General features: G+C 37.5%; 1 protein-coding gene and 1 pseudogene across 1 annotated transcript in view; one reads left to right on the top strand and one right to left on the bottom strand.

Annotated features, from left to right (window-relative positions):
• NAPEPLD (N-acyl phosphatidylethanolamine phospholipase D) overlaps window positions 1-24,716 on the bottom strand; it is an 80,095-nt gene that overhangs the window by 17,958 nt on the left and 37,421 nt on the right. Inside the window, 1 exon segment of the mRNA XM_036761614.1 lies at window positions 16,750-17,065. Coding sequence (XP_036617509.1) covers window positions 16,750-17,065 — 316 coding nt within the window.
• Window positions 442-15,408, top strand: LOC118850070 (annotated as a pseudogene).

Genomic DNA, 24,716 nt, shown 5'->3' with positions numbered 1-24,716 from the left:
TCATGAGCTCCTTACTGTAAAATTTGGACTCTGAATTGAAGAAAGTAGAGAAAATCATCAAACCATATACGAAGCAGAAGTGATGGATAGATGTAAGGGACTAGATCTGGTAGATAGAGTGCCCGAAAAACTATGGACAGAGGTTTGCAATACTGTACAGAAGGCAGTGACAAAAAACATACCAAAGAAAAAGAAGAGGAAGAAAGCAAAATGGCTCTGATGAAGCTTCAGAAATAGCTGAGGAGAGAAGGAAAGCAAAAGGGAAAGTAAAAAAGGGAAAGATATTCCCAACTGAATGCAAAGTTCCAGAGAATATCAAAGGGAGATAAGAAGGTTTTCTTAAATGAGCAATGTGAAGAAACAGAAAAAAGCAATAGAATGGGAAAGACAAGAGATCTCTTCAAGAAAATTAGAGCTATCAAGGGAACATTTTATGCAAAAATGGGCATGATAATAGACACAAATGGAAGGGACTTAACAGATGTAGACGAGATTAAGAAGAAATTGCAAAAATTCACAGAACTACAGAAGAAAGATCTTCACATTACCAATGATCACAATGATATGATTGCTGATCTAGAGACATATGTGCTGGAGAATGAAGTCAAGTGGGCCTTAGGAAACATTGTTAACAATAAGGTTGATGGAGGTGGCAGAATTCAAGCCAGCTATTTTAAATCCTTTTAAAAAGTACAGCATTCAACATGCCAGCAAATTTAGAAACAGTGGCCACCGGATTGGAAAAGATCAGTTTATATCCCAGTCCTAAAGAAGGGCAATGCCAAACAATGTTCAAATTATTGAGCAATTGTGCTCATTTCTCACACCAGCAAGGTCATGCTTAAGATTCTGCAAGCTAAGCTTCAGTGATATGTGAACTGAGAATTAACAGAAGCGTAGGCTGGTTTTCAAAGAGGCAGAAGTATTAGAGGCTGAATTGCCAACATTTGTTGGATTTTGGAGAAAGCAAGGGTGTTCCTCAAAAAACAAAATCTACTTCTGCTTCGTTAACTACACTAAAGCTTTTGACTGTGTGGAACACAACAAAATGTGCCAGGTCAAGAAACAACAGTTAGAACCAAATATGAAACAACTGGTTTAAGATTGGGAAAGGAGTATAACAAGGCTGTATGTTGTCACCTTTTTTACTTAACTTACACGCAGAGCACATTATGTGAAATGCCAGGCTGAATGAATCAAAAGCTGCCAAGAGAAATATCAACAATCTCAGATAGGCAGATAATACCACTCTGATGGCAGAAAGCAAAGAGGAATTAAGAAGGCTCTTGATGAGAGTGAAAGAGGAGAGTTTAAAAGCTTACTGTCAAAAAAATAAGATCTGGGCAAGTGGTCCCATCACTTCTTGGGAAATAGAGAGGAAATGGAAGCAATGTCAGATTTTATAGTCTTGGGCTCAAAGATCACTGCAGATGGTGACTGTAGCCATTAATTAAATTCCTTCAATTTCTTTTTCTTCTCTTATTGCTACAGCTAATGTTTCTAGTACCAAATTGAATAGTAAGGGTGATAATGGACATCCTTGTTTCACCCCTGATCTTATTGGGAATGCATCTAGTTTATCCCCATTACAAATAATGCTTGTCGATGGTTTTAGGTAGATGCTATTTATAATTCTGAGGAAGGTTCCACTTATTCCTATGCTTTCTAGTGTTTTTAATAGGAATGGGTGTTGTACTTTGTCAAAGGCTTTTTCTGCGTCTATTGAGATGATCATATGGTTTCTGCTAGTTTTGTTGTTGATATGGTTAATTATGCTAATAGTTTTCCTAATATTGAACCAGCCTTGCATTCCTGGAATAAATCCTACCTGGTCATAGTGTATCATTCTCGTGATGAGTTGCTGCAATCTTTCTGCTAATATTTTATTTAAAATTTTTGCATCAATATTCATTAGAGAAATTGGTCTATAATTTTCTTTCTCTGTTTTGAGCCATTAATTAAATTAAAAGATGCTTGTTCATTTGAAGGAAAGCTATGACAAATCTGGACAGCATACTAAAAAGCAGAGACATCACCTTCCCAACAAAAGTCTGCCTAGTCAAAACTGTTGTTTTTTTTTTTCCAATAGAAATGTATGACTGTGAGAGCTGGACTATATAAAGAAAGCTGAGTGCCTCAGAATCAATGCTTTCTAATTGTGGTGCTGGAGAAGACTTTTGAGAGTCCCTTGACAGCAAGGAGATCAAATCAGTCAATATTTAAAGAAATTAATTCATACTACTCATTGGAAGGTCAATTACTGAAGCTGAAGCTTAAAAACTTCGGCCACATCATGAGAAGACAGGACTCACCAGAACCAGGGGTGGGGAACCCGAAGCCTCAAGGCCATATGTGGCTCTCTAGGTCCTCAAGTACTTTTGTTCTGTGAAGTTTGGATTCAAAGGGCTGCACTTGAGGACCAGGGCCACATGTGGCCTCAAGGCTGTGGGTTCCCCATTCCTGGCAAAAGACCCTAATGTTGGGAAAGACTGAAGGCAAAAGCAGAAGGGGACAACAGAGGATGAGATGGATAGATAGCGTCATGGAAACAATGAACATGAGATTAGACAGACTTTGGGAGACAGTGGAGGATAGAAGGGCGTGGCGTGCTATAGTCCGTGGGATTATGAAGAGTAGAATACGACTTAACAAATGAACAACAACAGAGTCTCAGGCAGTTTCTTAGAGACGCTGAGAGGTTAAACGATTTGTTCACTTAGGCAGTATGTGTCAGGGGTGAGACACGAACCTGGGTTTTCCTGACTTTTAGAGCACTCTGTGTGTGCGTGTGTGTACATATATTTTTCTACCTTCTGACTTCCTAGTTTCCTTCAAGTTTGAGTAAAGGCTCACCTTCTCTAGGAAGCCTTTCTCAATCCTCCTTAACCTTAGCAGCTCCCCTCTGAGATTTTCTCAACTTTATACTGCATATATCTTGCTTATACATAGTTGTTTGCTTCTCTGTTAGACCAGGAACTTCCCCATTAGACTGAGGACTTTCTTCCTTTCTTTTTATCCCGACACTTAGCCCACTGCTTGGCATATACCACCACTTACTGTGCCAAATAAACGCTTGCTGACTTGACTTTTAGTTCAGACTATAATTTCCACAATGTTGGGAGCTCGTTGTGAGAAACTCTCTCCAGCAATGCAGATCAAATCCTAGTCTGCAACTTATAGATTTAGAACATTGCCAAGGACACTGAGAGATGAAGTGACTTGATTGATCACACAACCAAGATGTGTCAGAGGAGGGGCTCGAACTCCAGCGTACTGACCCTTGGGCTAGATCTCTATCCATGTACTCTGATATCCCTTTATGGTATATACACATCTTCTATTCATTTTTCAATAGATGTTTCAAATTTGTTATGTTAAAAAATTATTATTGAGAAAAGACCAAGCAACATAGGACAAAGTCATGAGAAATCAAATAAATAAAGCAATATGCATATTCAAATACTACACTAAAACTTCTTTAGCAAACAAAACTCCGAATACATGTATTTTCTTTTATCTATGATATTTAAAATCATCATGTTTCATAGCTGCTGACCACAATAAAAAAAATGAATAAGTTAACTTAGCAATTCTGGGAGCTCAACTTGCTCTCCAAACAGTATGTGGATACATTTACATACTAGCAATTAATTTGCTGACAATGGTATTATACTACTTTTATTTCTCTAACTTCCTGTTTTTTCAATGCTAAAATGTTCATACACCTCCACAAACAAAAGCGGCTTGTCTTAAATATGCAATTTCTATTACTAATGGCCCAGAAAACTCCAAAGAATGAAGTATATGAAGTGAGATCCATAAAGGAATAATTTTGTGCATGACAACCTAATCATCGAAGTTTGAAAAGAGCATGCTGAGAGCAGTGAACGTTTTCATTTATGTGAGGAAATCAAGAATTCATTTGGCATTTCATATTCTTGGATCGTTTTTCACGGTTTTATGTTGTTGTTGCTGAAGAAAGGAAAAAACCCCAAGACCATAACACTAGTTAACATTTTACTTTCCCTAATACACCAAAAGACTTGGGGGGAAAACCCACCGTTTTTATCCCATTCATCTAAAAGAACTGAAGGAACAATAACTTTGATTGAAATCAATACTTGATATGTTTCCCAGCTCTTACACAAGTGCTCTATTAAAAAGCAGACCCTTAACAAATATTAGTTGACTTAAAATCAGTTTAAAATCGCCACTAAATAAAATTCATTTTTTCCCTCAAGAAAATGAATTCTTATTACCTGATTATACCTGAATTGATATTCTTATCAACTCAGCTACCTGGGTTTCACTTTAGAAGGGTATATGCCATACATTTTAAAGTAATTCATATATTTTAATTTTGCAACTTCATCTCAAAATTGAAAAATTACTTGTGTCTTTATCAAATCAAACAAATGGATAACTATGAAGCTATTGGGAAGTGAACTTTAACCAATTCAATCTATTAATCATAAGCATTTAGAAAAATGGTTTTTTCCCCATATACACACAATTAGAAGTATAAAATCATCATAAAATTAAACTAATACATCTGAACTGTTTTAGCTAATAAAAAAATTACCTCATACATTCTGGATAAATTGTTATTAATTTATTTTAAACTGACATACTAAAACTTAAATATACAATAAGAAAAGAAAAAGAAACAAATTTAAATACTAAAACTTGAATACAAAATAAGAAAAGGAAAAAAAGCACTGCCATATGCACAGCAGAATGTGAGAGGATTCAAAATATACAGCACTGAATAAATTTTTAACAAAGAATTACATTATCCAAAAACATACCTTTTTTTGAAAAAAGTTTTTAACTGTCCTATTGATCTAAATCTAGGTCTCATTTTTCTCCTTCCTTCCAAATCTAGAGGCATCTAGGTGACAAAATGGATAAAATGCTGGACTTTTGCTAGGGAAAATGTTAAGTTCGAATTCTGCCTCCAACTCTAACTGTGTGACCCTGGGCAAATCACTTAACTTCTCAGTTTCAGTATCCCCATCTGTAAAGAGGGAGGTAATAATGGCATCTGCCTCCCAGAGTTGTTATGAGCATTAAATAATATATGCAAAGCACTTCAAAAACCTAAAAATGCTATATAAATACTAGCTAATAATAGTAAAATCTGGCTTGTATAAATCTAAACATTGCCTATAATCACACTGTTAATATCATATATAAGGAAGCAATTACTTAAGATATGGCCATACCAACCCTGATTCATCCAAAGCCAAGGCATTTGTTGAATTTGAGGCATTACTGAAATCTACTTCTCGAGACCACACTCACTCACTGCTGCATCTTATAAATGGGATTAATAGCTTGGTAAGGGTGCTGTTGGATTAAGATATTCTTTCTTATATATGCAAGTTTTTAGTTTTTGCATGACATGTAGAATCCCTTTGGGCTGCTAGGTGGCACAGTGGATAGAGTGCTGTGCTGGAAGCAGAAAGACTCATCTCCCTGAGATCAAATATGGCGTCCCATCTCTGTGACTCTGGGCAAGTCATTTAACCCTGTTTGTCTCAGTTCCTTATCTGTAAAATGAGCTGGAGAAGGAAATGGCAAACCACTCCAGTAGTTTGCCAAGAAAACCCCAAGAGGTGTCACAAAGAATCAGACACAACTAACATGACTTAACAGCAACAATAAAAGAATCACTTTATATGTGGAGTTTATAATGAAACCTTTCTAAGTAGGCTACTTAATGGAGCCAAATTTGAAATTTCAGTAGCCTGAAACAAATTTAGCAAAAAAAATGTATCACTATATGCCTCATAAAACAGATGAGAAATTTCTAATACCATAAGCAGAAACCTGTTGCCAACAGGATCAACAACAGAACAAAGAAATACTCTATAAAATAGGTTAATCAGTTCAAACATACCAAACCTAAATCAGCCTGCCATGAGGTACAATGATTCTCTGTGTCCAAATTCAGAGATGCAGAGTCCAAAGTCTGTAAGAATACCTAGTTTGACAAACTATGCTATTCAAAAAAACATCAGAAGGAAGTCCAGGAACTCAAAGAAGTTCTTATTACTTGGCATTAGTTGATCTTGGTCATTCATACAATCATAAGGCCCTATCAATATATAGTTATCAGGAGGGTCAATGACAATAAGCCTCTGGATATTGTTGAATTTGAAAAAGTAGTAGTAAAGGGCTATGAACATAATATGAAAATGACTCTATAGCTATAGAGAATAATCTATAAATAACAACTACAATATTTTTACAAGGCGCATAATCAAAGTTGTTTGAAGTTCATTATGTAACCTTCGAAATTAAAACTATCATCTTGTTGATATTGAGGAAAATATGTAATATGGAATTTGAAGTACAGCTCCTTCAACAAGAAGATTCCACTAATATTGCAAGGTTGAGCACAAAAAAAGCCTCTTAAGAAATGACTCACGCCACTAAAAATCAGCAGGCACTTTTATTTTTACTCTTAGAACAGCCTAGCTGGAGAAAATGAATAGCAGCAGGGATTTTCTCTGAAGAACAAGAATCTTAGGAGGAGGAGCCAAAGTCATTCCATCTAAACTCTCCTATGTTAAACATTCCATCCACTCCTATTATCACCGGTTCAACATTTTATCAGTGACGTAGGTGAAGGCACTGACAGCATGCTTAACAAATTTGAAAACAACACAAAACTAGGAGAGGCAATGAAAGCATGAGTTAACAGAGTCAGTGTCCAAAAGGATCTCAATGGGCTAGAAAAATAAATAAAAACTAATCAGATAAAATTTAGCCAGGAACAGACAACAGTTTGTTCGAAAAATATCTAAGGGTTTCTTCAAGTTCAGTATGTATGTAACAGTATAAGCTGGCAGCCAAAAAAAGTTTAACAATCTTAGGCTGCATTGAGAAAAACATAAAGTCCAGGACGAGGGAGATGATGGCCCTGCTATCTTCTGCTCTGGTCAGAGCATGACTGGAACTATGTTCGACTAAAAGAACCACATTTTAGGGGAAGATAGTGACAAGCTGGGATATATCCAGAGGATGACGGATCAAGATGGTGAGAGGACTAGAGGCTTTGCCAAACGAAAGGGGGTCGAAATAAAGGGAGATGTTTAGCCTAAAGACGAGAAGACTCAGGGAGCACATAATAGCTGTCCTCAAGTTTCTGAAAGTTTATAGGGCTGAACAAGGATTAACCCTGTTCTTCCTGACCCTCTTGGTCATTACTAAGAGGAAAGAAGCAGAAAGGTAGATTTAGGCTCAATTAGAGGAAAAACTACCTAACGATTAGAGTTGTCCAACAATGGAATGGGTTTCCTTTGGAGGTAATAAATTCCCTGTTACTCAAGTTTTTCAATTGCCTCTGATTGAACATGCTACAAAAGGGATTCCTGTTGAGAGAAAGGCTGAATGAAATGACCTCTGAGGTCCCTTCCAATTATGAGATTCTGTAATCTGCACCCAGCCACTGCACCAAATAACTGGAAAACCAGAAATGAAACTTTTGCTCTAAGGTAAAAAATGAAAATATAAATGGCTTGAAAGGTTAATCAAACAGAGAACCAACACTTATAACAAAGAATTTAAAAGAAGGAAAAAATAGCTCATCAAAACTAACCTACTAATCAACCAAGTAATAGTTTATTATTATTATTATTAAGTACTCTCTATGTGCCAAGTACTGTGCTAAGCGCTTTACAATTATCACCTCATTTGATCCTCACAACACCCTGGGAAATAGATACTGTTATTACCCCCATTTTACAGATGAGGAAACTGAGGCAAACAGATGTTAAGTGACTTGCCCAGTTTCACACAGCTGGTGAGGCTGGATTTGAATGCCATTCTTCCTGACTCCAGTTCCAACACTCTATCCACTGCACCACCTAGCTGCTCCTATGTGGTGTTTCAAACCCATACTTCCCTACCTGTGCAAGGAAGTAAGAAAAGTACATATGTTCTTATATCTGTTCTTTGAGGGCAAGCTTGGTCATTTTAATTCCACAGAATCACAGACTTCTAGAGCTGAAAAGACCTTAGTAATTATCTAGTGTAGCATAGACAAGAAAGGAACCTCCATTAAAACATACCAGACAAGTAGTTGTTCATGCATCGATTTGAAGACTTCGAAGGAAAAGGAAACCAACCACTACGCTCTTGAGGCAGCCCATTCAGAAAACTCTAATTGTTAGGAAGATTTTTCTGACATTAATCCTAAATTGGCTTCTTTGCAAATCCCACTCATTTCTCCTGGTTCTGTCTTCTGGATCCAAAAAAGAACAAATCTATTCCCTCTTCCAATGACAGCCCTTCAAGTCCTCCCTCCCCACCTCCCCCATCTTCTTTTGTCCAGCCTAAATATAGCATGTCCTTCAACCAATCCTCATGTCATAGATTCAATGCCCTTCACCATTCCAGGGGAATTTTTCTGGACATTTGCCACCTTATCAAGGTTCCTCTTAAACCACAGTGCCCAGAACTGGACACAATATACCAGATGAGATTTGATGAAGGAATAGTTCACTGGACGCATTTAGTATTGAGGTCTTAATATTTTCATTTACATGTTTGCAACTGTGTATACTGTTCCTAGTTCTGCTTACATCACTTTGCTTCAACTCAGGTAAGTCTTCCTATGCTTCTCTATATTCACTATATTCAACATTTCTTATAATGCAGTAATATATGCTACAACTTGTTTAATCTACACACACACACACACACACACACACACACACAGCCTTTCTTTTTTACTTTGACCTCCTTGAGGTTTATGCATACCTTTATGATCTCTAGATCAATTCCAAACTGCATTACAGAACAGTTTGACCAACTCACAATTCCATCAACAATTCATTTTTGTTTGACTATTCTCATCTTTTGTCATCTTTGTCAATTTGCTGGGGGTGAATAGAGACCTGAGAGTTGTTTTGATCTGCATTTCTCTTATTGATGATTTGGAATATTCTTACTTAGGGTTGGTAAGAGTTTGTAATTCTTCTTCTGAGATCTGTTTGTTCGTATTCTTTGACCATTTTTCTCTACTAAAGAATGTCTTTCTGTCTCCACCTAGATGTTCATCAGTGCCTCAAACTCAACATGTCCAAGATGGAGCTTGCTACATTTCCCCCTTAAACCTGCTTTGCATGTGACTTCATTATTACTAGCTTTGATAACACCATTTGTCCTGTTTCTCACGTTTGAAATCTTAGCATTCAACTCTTCTCTCCCTCACCTCTCATTGTCCAATCAGCTACCAAATTCTATCAATTCCACCTCCCAAACATCCCCTGCATAATCAGCCTTTTCTCTATTCTTGTGGCAATCACCCTAAGACAAGCATTTTATTACATCTAACTCTACTAAAACTATTAAAAGACTCCTTTCTTCACTCTCTCCCCCTTTCCCAATCCATCAGAACACTGACAGAATATCTTTGCTACACATGGATTAAGCCAGGGCACTTCTATATCAAAAAGTATTCCATGTTTATCAAGTAAAATTCAAATTCCTTGCCTGACATTCAAGGTTCTATATAGTCTAGAGCTACCCTGCTTTATTTCATATTGCTGCTCCCCATAGCTCTCCCCTCTAGCCAAAATGAACTATTCTATGCCCTGAAACACCCCCTTCTGCAATTCCTCAGCCTCCTCCCTATTCCAAAAATGCCCCATTCCTTTTTACTTATATTCCTACTCATCTCCTAAAGTTCAATTCAGTAGTCACCTCTAAAATTTTACCTGATAATTAATCATCTTCCCCTAGACCTCATGTGACATTTTGTTCTGCAACTCTGTAATCCACTTATATAATACTGCATATCTCTATGTGTAGCACAGTACTTTACAGTGACAGAGTTAACAAAATGTTTGTTGAATCAAAGTGAGTTAACGTCTAAACTTTGTATCACTTCCAGCATCTGCCACAGTGTTTTTCACACAACAGGCTCTAATAAATGGGGGCTTTGTTGTTACTTATACATAACACCTCTTGAATATATAACCTCTCTTTCATTCCCACTGCAACCACCCAATTAGGCCACCATCACAACATGTGTATATATTGCACCTATTACAGTATCCTTCTAAGTAGTTCTTCACCTTCTCCCCACTCCAACCTAACTTACATATCACTGCCATGTTAATCTTCCTACTGTACAAATCTGATCATGCCACTCGCCTCTTCAAAAACCTTTGCTCTCTACCAAATAAAGTACAAATTCCATGGACTAGTATTCAAGGTCTCTTCATAATCTAGGTTCAACCTACTTTTCTATCTTTACTCTGCACTACTCCCCCCCTTTCCATGTGACTGCCAAAATGGACTATATCCTGACTGGTCTTGTACTTACCTACCTTTGTGTACTTGTTCCTACCATCCTTTATCTTTGTTTAATCTATACACACACACACACACACAGAGCCTTTCTTTTTTACTTTGACCTCCTTGAGGTTTATACATAGCTTTGCGATCTCTTTTCCCCACTGCCCCATCTTCTTCTGAAATCCTATCTATTCTGTAAGTGCCAACTCAAATGTTTGTCTATCATGAGACCTTCCCTGATCCCCCTACCAGAAAGTAATTTTTCCTCCCTTGGATCTCATGGCACCTTTTCTCTCTCCCATGCACATATTATATCCCATCTTGTACTGTATCTATTCATGTATATATCTCCACTATCATAAACAACAACTTAAGAGCAAGAAATTTTATTATTTTTGTATCCTTCAGCACTTAATATAAAACTTGGCACATGGCAGAAATTTACTAAATGTTTGTTATGTACTGGACTAAATAGGGCATAAACTTGGAAGAAAGGCCTCAGAAAATCCATATCATTTTAAAATACCAGGGAGGAGTAGAAAAAAAATTGAAATAAAAACTTCCAGGGTCACAAACCCTTAGGGGACAGTATCAACCTATTAATATTCATCTTGCACAAGATAAACTACATATATTCAATGATGAGGCTACCCCAACAACAGAAGAGGGTGGAAACTTCTTTTAAGTTTCTTCTGTAAAAATCTGTGCCAAGTGTATGCAACATGGAGATTGCCAAATACTCTTCTTCTGATAATGGGTATGCAATTATCCTGGTTGGATTTGAGGAATTTGTGGGTTGAAAACTAATAAACTGTCACAATTGCAGTTCATCAGCCTTAAGCAAACAGCTATATTGAAGGCATGGTTACAGACTAAAGACGCCCTCAAGCAGATGGCTGGTGGATAAAAGCCAATAGCATATGCCAAGTGTCTCGTCATTCACCATGTAACTCTGTCAACAAGAGAATTGGTCCTGCTGAATTACTATGTTGTATTTCAAGACTCACCACAATTATCTCCATCAAGATTTATCAGAGAACTTGAAAAATAAACAACGTACAATGAATGCTATTCTGTTCCACTTTATTTTTACCACAAATGTTGAACCTTTTCTAGTAAATATGATAACAGTGGAAGGAGTATGGGTTCTGGGTCATAGGACATGGGTTCAAATCCTACTTCTGATACTTACTACCTGTGTGATCCTTGGAAAGTCACTTAACCTCAGTCAGCCTCAGTTTTCTAATTTGCAAAATGAAGAAGATGGATGACATGGCCTCTAAAGTCCCTTCCAGCTCTAAACCTGTGATCTTGTGATTTATATCTACGATCTTCAGATCATATTTAAGTATAATATGGCCTATGAAGCAGTACAAGTAACTGTAAAGGGCAATGTATGTAATTCATGTTTTTGCATGGGCAGCTAGGTGGCACCATAGTGCATAGAGCCCTGGGCCTGGAGTCAGGAAGACTCATCTTCCTGAGTTCAAATCTGCTCTCAGACACCTACTAGCTGTGTGACCCTGGACAAGTCACTTAACCCAGTTTGCCTCAGTTTCCTCATCTTTAAATGAGCTAGGGAAGGAAGTGGCAAACCACTCCAGTATCTTTATCAAGAAAACCCCAAATGGGGTCACAAAAAAGTCAGACACAACTGAAATGAAACACCAACAGAAGCAGCAGCAACAGTTTTTGGATACCATTCTAAACCATAACAGTTTCTATTTGTAGGTTGCTTTACATAGATTTTCCCCTTATGGCAACCTCTTTAGTATTATGAATCAAAGAGAACTTTGAGTGACTTTCCCAAGATTGTATAATAATAGCTTATTAGTGGAGGTGCAAGGACTACATTATGCTATGTCTCCTGACTCCTATTCTCAAACCATTTCCACATCACCGTGCTGTCCATAGAATAAAATTCTCTTTGACCCTATACCTCATTTATCTAATCCTAATCTGCCTTAATACTTTCAAGAGTCTGTTGTCTCCAGTACAGATTTTCCCTCTGTGTTCAGAGGTGGGGAACCTGTGGCCTTAGGGCCACATGTGGCCTTCTAGGTCTTCAGGTGCAGTCTTTCAACTGAGTCCAAGTTTTACAGAGCAAATCTTTTTTTTTTTGAGGGGGGAAGGCAGGGCAATTGGGATTAAGTGACTTGCCCAAGGTCACACAGCTAGTACATGTGTCAAGTGTCTGAGGCCGGATTTGAACTCAGGTCCTCCTGATTCCAGGGCCGGTGCTCTACTCACTGTGCCATTTAGCTGCCCCCAGAACAAATCTTTTATTAAGGGGATTTGTTCTGTGAAGTTTGGGTTCAAAGGGCCGCACTTGAGGGCCTAGATGGCCACATGTGACCTCGAGGCACACAGCATGCAGCTTAGGGTGATTGAAAGTACTGTACAACTCACAGATTTGATAAAATTTGATCTCATTTTATTAAACCCAGCGTCCCACTCACTAGCCATCTGAAATGTCTGTCTAATTGTATATAAGGAGCCGAATCTAAATTGGTACATAGTGTCCAAGTATCCAAATTCCTAGAGAATCCAAAAGAGACCAACTTGCGTCTAGATCCAACCCAGTCTCAAGTAAAACTCATTAACTACGGGGCAGCTAGGTGATGCAGTGAGTAGAGCACCGGCCCTGGAGTCAGGAGGTCCTGAGTTTAAATCTGGCCTCAGATACCTGACACACTTACTAGTGGTGCGACCTTGGGCAAGTCACTTAATCCCAACTACCCTGCCTTCCTGCCTCCAAAAAAAAAATCATTAACTACTATACCAACAAACTAATGATGAGAGGGGATGGTTTTCTGTTTTGTTTTGGTTTTACATTAATCTAGTTACCTTTTCTTCACTGAATGAAACATTCCAGAGGTAGGCCTCTTCACCATGCCTGTGTGTGTATGTCCATCTCTCCACTCCTTCCGTTCTCTTTCTTTCTCTTTAAAGAAAATAGCTAATTCCAAAGACTCTGGATGCTATTCACATCCAGAGAAGAATTATGGAGTCTGAATATGGATCAAAGCATAATATTTTCACTGTTTTTTTTGTTTTTCATGACTTTTCACTTTTGTTCTGTTTCTTCTTTCACAATTTGACTAATGTGGAAATATGTATAACATGATTGCACATGTATAACCTATATCAGAATGCTTGCCATCTTGGGGAGAGAGGAATGGAAAGAAGGGAGGGAAAAAAAATTTGGAACTCAAAAATTTTAGTGAAAATGAATGTTGAATTTTTACAGCCAGTGTTTCTGATAAAGGCCTCATTTCTCAAATATATAGAGAACCGAGTCAAATTTATAAGAATACAAGCCATTCTCCAACTGATAAATGGTCAAAGGATATGAACAGGCAGTTTTCAGAAGAAGATATCAAAGCTATCTATAGTCATATGAAAAAAATGCCCTAAATTACTACTGGTTAGAGAAATACAAATTTTTCTTTCTTGTGGTTTTTCCCTTTTGTTCTGATTATTCTTTCACAACATAACATAGAAATATGATTAATATGATTGTACATTGCTGTCTTAGGGAGGGAGACAGGAAGGTGTAAGGGCAAGCAATATGGGACTTTTTACTCCTTTGCTTTGGAATTCTTCTCAGCACTAAGGCAATCAAGTGCCTTTGAGCTTGCCTTTGTTTGTAGGAAGGCCCATACCCTTTTGCTAATTAGGTCACGAGAGGTGTGAAGCCCTCAAGCCCCGAAAAAGGATATATATACTCTGAGGTTAGCATTTTGCTTGGGGCTCACTCACTGGAAGAATGTTGTGTGATTTGACCAGACAAGACTCTAGGTAGCCATTAAGGAGCCCCCAGCTTTGAAAAATCCAGATGTTGGTGTTTCTTTCTCTGGTAACTATGTATGTAATGTCTTGGTCAGATGGCTAGATGCCTGTCTGTTGATCTGTGTTATTTGGCTCTATTTATATAATTTTTGCTTATAATTTCTGTTTGTTTTCTCTGAAGTTCAGGGTGCTGACTTTTTCCCCTGAACTAAGTAAATGATATATGTATGTTTGATTAAAGTGAGATTGTAAACCCCTTAAAGTTGCTTCCCTTAGTAAAGCAGATCAAAGAATCTGTGCTAGCAGCCCTCCTGTGTGCTGTTGTTATTGGCCTTACACCTCCACAGCAGCTGCTAGCAGTATTGTTGTTACAGAAGGGAGGGAAGAGAAAAGTTTGGAACTCAAAATATTATAAAAGTGAATGTTGAAAACTTTCTTTACATGTAATTGGGAAAAAAATAAAATACTATTAAGTGGAAAAAATGTATGTTAAAAACTTTATGTGTAATTGGAAAAAATAAAATAGCATTTACAAAAAATAGAAAGAAAATAGTTTCTAGGACTGTGGAGATCTTGTCAGGGCTAGTTTAGTCAGAGCTTGACCAATGCCAGTTTTGGTCAGCATATTATCATCTTCTCCCCAGAAGCTCATCTTTAACCCACAGAATGTTTTTAAAGCTACTAACCATAATAGCCTTACGTCAGTAAGTATACAAGCAAAGATTGTGCAGTAACCGTCACATAGAATAAAGTAAACAAGTTACTGACTTCTAGCACAGTGACTTACTTAATCAAAATAACTGAAAACATTCACTATGTGATGACAGGAATCATGGCTGAGAGCAGGTCCCAGGTATAAAGAACTCACTTTGAGGCTGCAAATTGGAAATAGAAGATTCTTGCGAAAAATGTTGTGTAAAAAGAGTGTAGATGCAGCTATTTCTAAGATCTACAAAAAGAATGCTGAAATGAGGCCCCTTGGTTGTATACTATTGAATAGTTTTGATGAAGAACAAGGCCCTCGAGCACACAGTACTGCGGTGTCCTACTATTGTGGATTTAAAGCTACTGTAGCAGGAGTCAAACAAACTGAATCAACCAGTTTTCTTAAAAAAAAAAAGTGAAGAAAAAATCTGGACGTTTGAATAGACAGTAGAGACAGTAATAATATGACTACCTACTATTCTATCCATTGACTTTCAGAATTAGAAGCTGGTGTAGTTACAGATTAAAAACTCTGAATTCAGGATCCTTACAGAATCAAAGATTGATGCATACTTTATAACTCTACCTGAGAGGGATTAACACTGTCATTAGTTTCCCTAATCAACCCAGATGTCTGGTCAAAAACCACATATCTATCAATGATTCTAGGTTGAAAGAGGAATCAGATATACCCATTTAAGTAGATTTTATTCTAAATAAATAACAAGAGAGGTTTTAGAAATAAAAGAAAATAAGTTCTAATAACCTTAATTTTTACAAGCCTTGTAACTTTTACCTAATTCAGTTATTTTTCTCTACCCAGTATTCTATTCCTTTACATACAACCAAAACCCTCATTACTGTTTCCCTAATATGAAAAATGTGTTCACACTAAAATCATTTTCCAAGGACTTAGCACCAAAATTATAATTGTCCTTAAGGACCCAGGTGCCTGAGTCAAATATATGAACTAGTACTAATAATGCACCTCTTCATTACTGTATTAGGATAAAAAAATTTTCATTGACGACTGCCACTAATCATTGTTTTAGAAGCCTGGTGAAAATACAAGTTTGGTTTTATTTTAAAAATTTCCCTTAACTTTATTCTTCTAAAAAGATATTAAAAAACAAACAGAGAATTAAAGTTGATCATAAAAAGTCACCAAAATAAACCTCTCATTATTTTATAATAGTCTACAAAGCTACATGGCATTCCCAATACTACTAATAAATTGTAAAGTCCATAAATACAACATGCCTACCACCTAAAATCTGTTGTAAGGATAAAATAAATGGTTGTCTTTCATATACAGTAGTGACACTTTAAACCCAGGCTAGGTGCTCTGAGTTTTTTTTTCTATAAGTAGTGATTTCCTGATCACACACACACACACACACACACACACACACACACCCCGTCAGATGGGGGGGGGGGGGTAGACAGAGAGATAGAGAGAGAGAGAGACAGAGAAAGAGAGAGGAAGAGAGAGAGAGGGGGGGGGAGACAGAGAGAGAGAGAGAGAGAGAGAGAGAGAGAGAGAGAGAGAGAGAGAGAGAGAGAGAGAGATTACCTGGATTCCCTCTTGACAAAAAATGTTAAATTCTACCATAAGTAAAACTTTTGACATATACTTCTTTTAACCAGCAATTTTTAAAAATGAAACTGAAGAAGTACCAATTCATTAGAGACACTAAGATCCCCTGGACCCAATGTAAAGATGTTTGTGGGAAAAAAAACTTTAAAATTTCCCTGTAATTTCAATTGCTGATTGACAGAGGGGCAGAATGGTCAAATCACCTAAACAAAGCACATTAAGAACATAGTCATAGCTGATTCTCTAAGAACTTACTAAGATAACTCATTTAACTATGACAATTCAATGTTATAACCCAATATTATACAGTAAGAAAATATAAGATACTAAATAAAATCATCTACCTCTTTACAACGTGGAATTTTGCTGTTATCTTTTTCCAGTATTATCCATTTCAAAACATCCGTAAGAGATGGATATTTCCATGTTGGCCAAGGATTGATGTATCTTCCATCCTTTCCCTTCTGTGATTTAGTTACAGCTTCCTCTAACCTGTAGTCTAGCCTGAAGCTTTTTCTGAATGACCTCTCAGAATCTTTTATGTTACGTTTGGTTGAATCCTTGCATTTTTTCTTCACTTCTTCCAAGAGTTGGCTGTTACTTATTGTTATAGATGTCTCACTATCCTCTTGGTTTTCCTCCATATTATTTGTTGATGATCTAAAAATAGAAAGGGAAAAATAATTAAATACTAACACAAAAGCATTGTCATAGTTTCCTTATTCAGTTTTCTTTTATCATACTTTCTGCCTCTTCAGATAAAATGAAAAATACTTATATCCATTTGCTACTGGGATTCCAAGACATCACAGGACTTTCAAAAGGCTCAGATTTTCATTAGCTCAATTTTTCTTCCTATAGAATACAATTTTATGCTCCAGTATTACTGCTCACTATTTTTTAAAAAGAGAAATGTTTCTTCTCCTTAACAATACTAACAGACCTTTCACGCTTGTGTTTTTAAGTTCAGAAGGACAAGTATTCCCGCCCAACTTTAAGAGTGATGTAAATTACATCGATCTTTGAATCCTGGCCAGGAATTTTGTAAAAGGAGCATAGCTTGTGAGAAGGAAAACAGAGAAAGGAGTGGAGATACAGTGTCCCTAACCCCATCTGAATTTTAAGGAAAAAAAATGAAAAGCATTTGGCAGCACAGAGGGACTAACCAATAGAAAAAAATCTAAAGGAGGGAGGAGCTGGAACAGAGGAGAGATCAAGGTAGGTCATCATGCTTCTGCTATATTACAAAGCAGTCAGTTGATGAACATTTATTAAGTGCCTACTCTGTGCCAGGCATTAGGCTATGCAGTAGGGATACAAAGAAAGATAAAAGATGGTCCCAGCACTCAAGAAGATCCCACTCCAATAGGAGAGATAGATCACTATGTACAGACAAGCTATATATAGAATAAATTAGAAATAATCAATGGAGGGAAGGCACTAGATTTAAGAAGGATCAGGAAAGCCTTCCTATAGGAGGTAGAATTTTAGCTGGGACATGAAGGATGCCAGAAGGCAGAAATGAAGAGGAAGGGCATTCCATGCACAGAGGTCAATCAGTGAAAATGCCCAGAATCAGGAGATGAAGTATCTCTGTTGGAGAAAAGAAGATCAGGGCTGAAGTTACTAGTTTTACACAACTTTTCAAAGACTATGGGAAGTTCCCAAAAAAAGGTCCTGTTCTTTCCTTAACCGTCCCTTACCATCCCTATCTAGTAACAAACACTATAATATCCTCAGCTCTGCTACATTTATCCTGATCTTGCCTTAAATACATAAAAGTCAGGGACTAACTGGAAATACACAAAAATATTAAATTAGGGCAAAAACGCAAGCCTTATATAAACGTTAGGAATTTTCCTTACTGAGGTTTCTGAGCTATAGTGATTGTATTACTAATTTTTCATGATAAATAAACTCCATAAAATAGTAAAGGAGGTTACCGCATGGACATCAAGACCATCATATTGCTTCTAGGATAAAATCAGCCTAATTGATGTAAGTGTATGGCTGATCAAATCTCCAGAAAGAAAGAGATAAGGAGGAAAGGGTGATGAGAAAGAAGGAGATAAGGAGAAAAGGATGGTGGATAAAGAAATGATCCCACTCTAAACTTATTCTCTGGGAGAAGATAGGCAAGGCTGGGCAGTATTCAGCACCACCCAATTTAGCAGGGAGGAGGAAGCAGAAAGTTGTACCAATTAGGCAACTACTCCACAGCAACAAAGGTTACATTACCCTATCAAAAAAAGTCTAAGGGCTATCAAAGGGAACTGCTCTTCCTAGTTCATCCAGCTGTCTATAACAACAATGCTACTTGCAACTACTGTGGCTGTGTAAGGCCAATGACATCAGCACACAGGAGGGCTACTAGCACAGGTCCTTTGATCTGCTTTGCTAAGGAAAGCAACTTTAAGGGGTTTACAATCTCACTTTAGTTAAACATACATATATCATTCACTTAGTTCAGGGGAAAAAGTCAGCACCCTGAACTTTAGAGAAAATACAAACACAAATTACAAGCAGGAATTACAAGCAGAGAAAAATAACACAAATCAACAGATAGGCTTCTAACTGTCTGACTACAGCAATATATACAATTACCAGAGAGAGAAGCACAAACGTCTGGGGGTTCCTTAACAGCTGCCCAGAGTCTCCATACCAACACTCTTCCAATGAGTGAGGCCCAAACAAAATGCTAACCTCAGAATATATGTATACTTCTTCAGGATCAGAGAACTTCACACCTCTTGGGACCTAATTAGCAAAAGGGTGTGGGCCTTCCTACAAACAAAAGCAAAATTCACTCAAAGGCACTTGATTGCCTTAGTGCTGAGAAGCACTCCAAAAGAAAAAAACAGTAAAAAGTCCCATTCTGCTTGCCCTTACACTGTCACAGGAACTAAGAGACCAACCAGGAAGCTCTGGTTGTGCAAGTGCTTTAGAAAGGTTCCAGGGCGGGGCAGTTAGGTGGCACAGTGAGTAGAACACCCGTCCTGGAGTCAGGAGCACTTGAGTTAAAGTCCGGTCTCAAACACTTGACACACTTACTAGCTGTGTGACCTTGGGCAAGTGACTTAACCCCAATTGCTCTGCCTTCCGCCCTCCAAAAAATAAAAAGAAAAAAGAAAAGAGAAAAGATCCAGGGCAAACGTAGCCCATCAGAAGGGGCCAAAGCACAGGCCTATCCCCACACATGATCAATAGGAAAGGATCTACTACACATATAAGGAATAACAGTGCATTTCTCTGTATTCTCTTTTTGAGTTTGGTTTTAGGGGGGAAATGTTTCTGCCAATAAATTTAATGTTTTATCTTGTCAGAAAACTGAATTTCTTACTGTTTCTCAAATATAACACGCCATCTCCCAACTCCATGTCTTTCTGCTGGCTACTTCCCATGGCTGGAATGTGCTCCCTCCTCACTGTCACCTCCTTGCTTCCCTGGCTTCTGTAAGAGGCAATTGAAATCTCACCTTCTGATAGAGGCCTTTCTCAGTCCTGCCTCTGATCCTCCTTCACTAAAAGTATCTTCACTCTCATATTATTTCTGATTTATGATAAATAGATTGAGATGGGTAGAAATAGAGATAAGTAGATAAATATATGGATATCTCCATCTATAGATGTGTATGTATATATACATACACACACACACACCCACACACACACACACACACACACATTCTTACACATACATATTTGTTTGCCTGTTGTGTCCTGGTCAAAAGAGGGCAAAACACCCATGTGCATACGCAAAAAATTTTGCATAGGAATACATTCAACTCAACAATGATATGGATAGGAACAGGAAGAAAGGAAAAGGAAGTCTAAGAGGGAAGGAAGATTCAAGGAGGGATCTGCCGTAAACAAAACAAACCTTAAGCTTAAAATACAAGTCCCTTAAAGGCAGAGACTACTGCTGCCTTGCTTTGTATCCATTTAGCAGCTTGCTTTCATGGTGGCTGGAGATGTGGGAAGGGAATAGAAAAAAAAGTGGCTAAAAAAAAGGATGCTAACAACTGCACAGTTCATACATGTGTATACTATGTATAAACACTAAATAAATTGTTCGTCCTCTAAATGTATGGTCTTTGCACAATGACCAGTAAAGTAAGATACACTGTTAGGGACGACATCACGATAAATGAAAGAAAACTAGAAGCCGAAAAGCTGCTTTTTCATAGAAGGAGAGCTCACAGGTTCTTCTTAGGCAAACAAATGGAGGAGCTGATTTCATCATGTACCTTGCAGTACACTTGGTCATCTCACCTTATAGTAAGTTCGTGATTAGCGAGAGAAAAAGGTATATTATGAAGAAAACTTTAGTTTATGCACAAACATGTATAACAGAAAATGACAAGGCAGAATCTAGGACAAGTTTTCAACTGAATTCAGCAGGCATGTATTAAACACCTATGTGCCAGGCATTATACTAAGTGCTAGGGATACCAAAGCAAAAATGCAAGTAGCTTTGTATTCAAAGAGTTTATATTCTGCTGGTTGGAAACGTGACAAAATCCTCTGAAACAAGTAAACACACTGGACATCAGCAACACCATCAACCTGACCTGTTCATATAAGCTATTAAATGCTTTAAAATGTTAAGCAGAAAAAAGACAAATATATTGACACTGATTATCACCATTTCCTTCAAAAGTTTAACTCACGTAAAGTAGTCAATAAGGAGGTTCAAAGCAGCCAGAAACCAACCTAGCCAAAAACCACTTAATTCTCCTTGCCAAGAAGGGATAAAAGACAGACACAGGCAATGCTGATTTAGAATACAAACATACTTGTTTAATACTACAGAGAGTGAAGGCAAATAATTATTAACAATAGCTACCATTTATATGTCACTTTAAAGTTTGGAAATTGCTTTATATGTTATCTCATTTGATCCTCACCAACAACCCTGTGAGTTAGGTACTATTATTATTTCCATTTCACAGTTGGGGAAACTGAGGCTAAAGTATTTAGTCAAAGTATTTAAGCTTCAGCTTCAATATTTGACCTTCCAGTGAATATACTGACTTAATTTCTTTAAGTATTGACTGATTTTTTTCTCTTTGCTATCCAAGGGACTTTCAAGAGTCTTCTCCAGCACCACGATATTTTGGCCACATAAGGCAAAGACAGGACTCATTGGAAAAGACCGTGATGTTGGGAAAGATTGAAGACAAAAGGAACATGAGATGGATAGAGAGTGTCATGGAAACAACAAACATGAACTTGGACAGACAGATAATAGAGGACAGAAGGGCCTGGCATTCTATGGCCTATGGGCTCATGAAGACTCAGACATGACTGAACAACAACAAACTGAGGTTAATAGAGGTCAAGTGCCTTGCCCAGGATAACATACAACTAGTAAGTCTCTGAGGCAGGATTCAAACTCAAGCCTTCCTGATTCCAAGTCCAACATTCTACCCATTGCACAGTTACACAAAATACATAAATGGTAGAGTTTGAAGAAAATTTGTAGCCATGAAGAGCTCATGTTTCCATTTATTCTCTAACCTTGAGGGTATTCTGCCCAAAGGAAGGTAAATTTTGACACATGAAAGCTACCCAGTTAATTTGGGGTTTACTGGCTAGATTTCTTTCTCAAACACTAAACCTTAAACCCAATTCACTCTGGATCTCATGGATTGGACAATAATAGGTTCCTGCCCAAGCACCACTTAATGGTTATTTTTTGGGCCCTCCTGCTTCAGAGTGAATGTAAATAATAATTGTTCTCTTTTGGCCAGCAACCCTGAGAGTCTTCTCCATCTAGTTCGATTTTGATTTTTTTTTTTAATTAAAGGGTCATCCCTTGACTCACTTCTTAAAGAGGCCTATTCACTGAATGGGCATTGCCTCACTCAAAGTGAGAACTTGAAAAGACCTTAGCTTAAAAGGGCCAATGTCTCCCAATGCATCCTGGGCCATCTCTGGTTGTCCTGATGTATCTCTGGCCACTGGACCCAGATGGCCCTGGAGGAGGAAGTGAGGCTGGTGACCTTGCCCAGCCCTCCCTCACTCAAATCAAAGTCAATTGCAAGTCATGTCATCATCTCCCTGATTTCATGGTCCTCTTCAAGAATGAAGGACAAGCCACAACCATACAACCACAACAGAGTCAAAGAAACAAAGTAATCATTAGACTGAGTCAAAGATGCTACTCTGGGGACACCTTTGCCATCGTAGGGAACCTAAAGACATACATACTGCTACAAAGCACCAGTCCCAGTGCTCTAATTCCATTCCACTATATTTCCTAAAGCAATCACTAAACCTTAATTTCTTAATGGAAATAATATTGAATTGCCTCAGGAGCTGGAGAGTAAATTGTGGAATAACGTTGTCAGACATGGCCAAAATCGGATCACATCTAGAATACTGCATTTAATTCTAGACCTAACATTTTAGAATGGATATTGACAAACTAGAACTCAACCAGAAGAAGGCAAGCAAGGCGGTCATGAAAACCATGCAGGGGAGAATTACATGAATTGACTATTCTTAGTTTGGATCTGAGAAAATCTAGATGAGAGACATGCTTATGATCTCTAAATAAAGGATCACGGGGTGTAGAACTGGAAGAGCCTTTAAATGTCTTATCAAATCCCTTTATTTTACAAAACAGGAAATTGAATGCCAAGGAGGTTAAGTGATTTGGCTACTATCACGCAGGTACAAAGCTCACACAGGTTTCAAAAGCCTCAATTAGTTCAAGGTTTAAACCACCTTAAACTATTCTTAAAAGATCATGCCAATGGAATATTGTACTATAATAAATGATGAGCAGAATGTTCTCAGAAAAACCTGGAAATGCTTGCACAGGCTGCTGCAAAGTGAAATGCACTATATACAAAGTAACAGCAATATTGTAAGATGATCAGATGTAAATGACTTGGCTGTTCTCAGCAGTACAATGATCCACGACAACTCTGGAGGATTTATGATGAAAAATGCTATCCATACCCAGAGAAAGAACTGATGGTTTCTGAATACAGATTAAAGCATAGTTTTGTTTTTTTTTTACTTTTTTTTCTTTACTTTCTTTTTTCTAACCCTTACTCTAACCCTAACTACACATGTATAACTTATATTGAATTACTTGCCTTCTCAATGTGGGGGTTGGGGGGAGCTGGGAAGAGAGGAAGGGAGAAAATTTGGAATTTAAAGTTTTAAAAGCGAATGTTAAAAATTATTTTTACATATAACTGGGGGAAAATAAAAATAAAATAAATAAAAAAGGGGGGAAATGCAAAAAAAAAAGATCATGCCACTCTCATATTCAAACCAAGTTATTCTCATTTTTTGGTACCAGTCCTTTTTTATGTTTGAGTTAATTACAGAGCTCCCCAAGAAGCCACATCACTCTCTTTAAACACCTTCCCCTTATGTTCCCCATTGCAATTATTTCCAATTGTTGGGGCAAAATTTCCTTCCTGACAAGCTTCTACATTTCATGACAAAGCCCTTTTAGAGTGTTAAGTCACTGGAAGATAACTATCTTTTTTGCGAACTTCCTAAAATCCATAACCCACTCTCTTAAAGTTTAGTGTAGATGTCAGATTATGCCTCATGGTTTGGTGAATAAAATGTGGTATTTGGAGTCAAGAAGAACCAAGTTTGAATCCAAATCACTTGGACCTCTTGTAAAATGAGGGGTTTGGACTCAAGGACTCAATGACTCCCAAGGTTCCTTCCAGTTCTAAATCTAAAAGCCTAAAATCTATTTCAACTCCTAAGATAACATAGTCATTTCCTTCCAAGGTTCTGGTTTTGATTTCACCAGTTTCTCTTTATTAAGTCTCTGGAACAACCATAAACTTAGAAGGAGAAAAAAAATTTTCTCAGCACGAGTAATAAAAAACACTCTAGAAGAGATGAAATTTAGATAGCATATATCAGATGTAGTTTCATAAGATTGGTAAGGCAGCCCAAGCCAGATTAAAATGTAATTGGGAAATATTTAACAACATTAAAATACAAGAGAACAAAGATAACGTTAATATGTAGTTTTCTATTTCAATATGCTGCCTGAAGCGATTCTTAAGTATGGTTTAGTAGCCATGTTTTCATTTGAATCTGCCATGATTCGACAGAGAAATATGTGAACAGAAAGGGGGAAAAATGCTCTTTTCATGGGCAAAATGGTCAAAGCCAACTGGTACCAAAACCCAAAAATTCAACTAGAAAAAGGAAAAAAGACAAAAGGATGGAGATCTGTACAAAGCAGAAGATACAGACAGCAGACATGCCAATGGGGGGGGGGGGGAATTTAAACAAAATTCTGGTTACTAGTAACATTTAAAATT

This window comes from Trichosurus vulpecula, chromosome 5 (genome assembly GCF_011100635.1).
Source record: "Trichosurus vulpecula isolate mTriVul1 chromosome 5, mTriVul1.pri, whole genome shotgun sequence".
Taxonomy (NCBI): Eukaryota; Metazoa; Chordata; class Mammalia; order Diprotodontia; family Phalangeridae; genus Trichosurus; species Trichosurus vulpecula.
The sequence above is the reverse complement of the archived record's forward strand: the minus strand, read 5'-3'. Positions and strand labels throughout refer to the sequence as shown.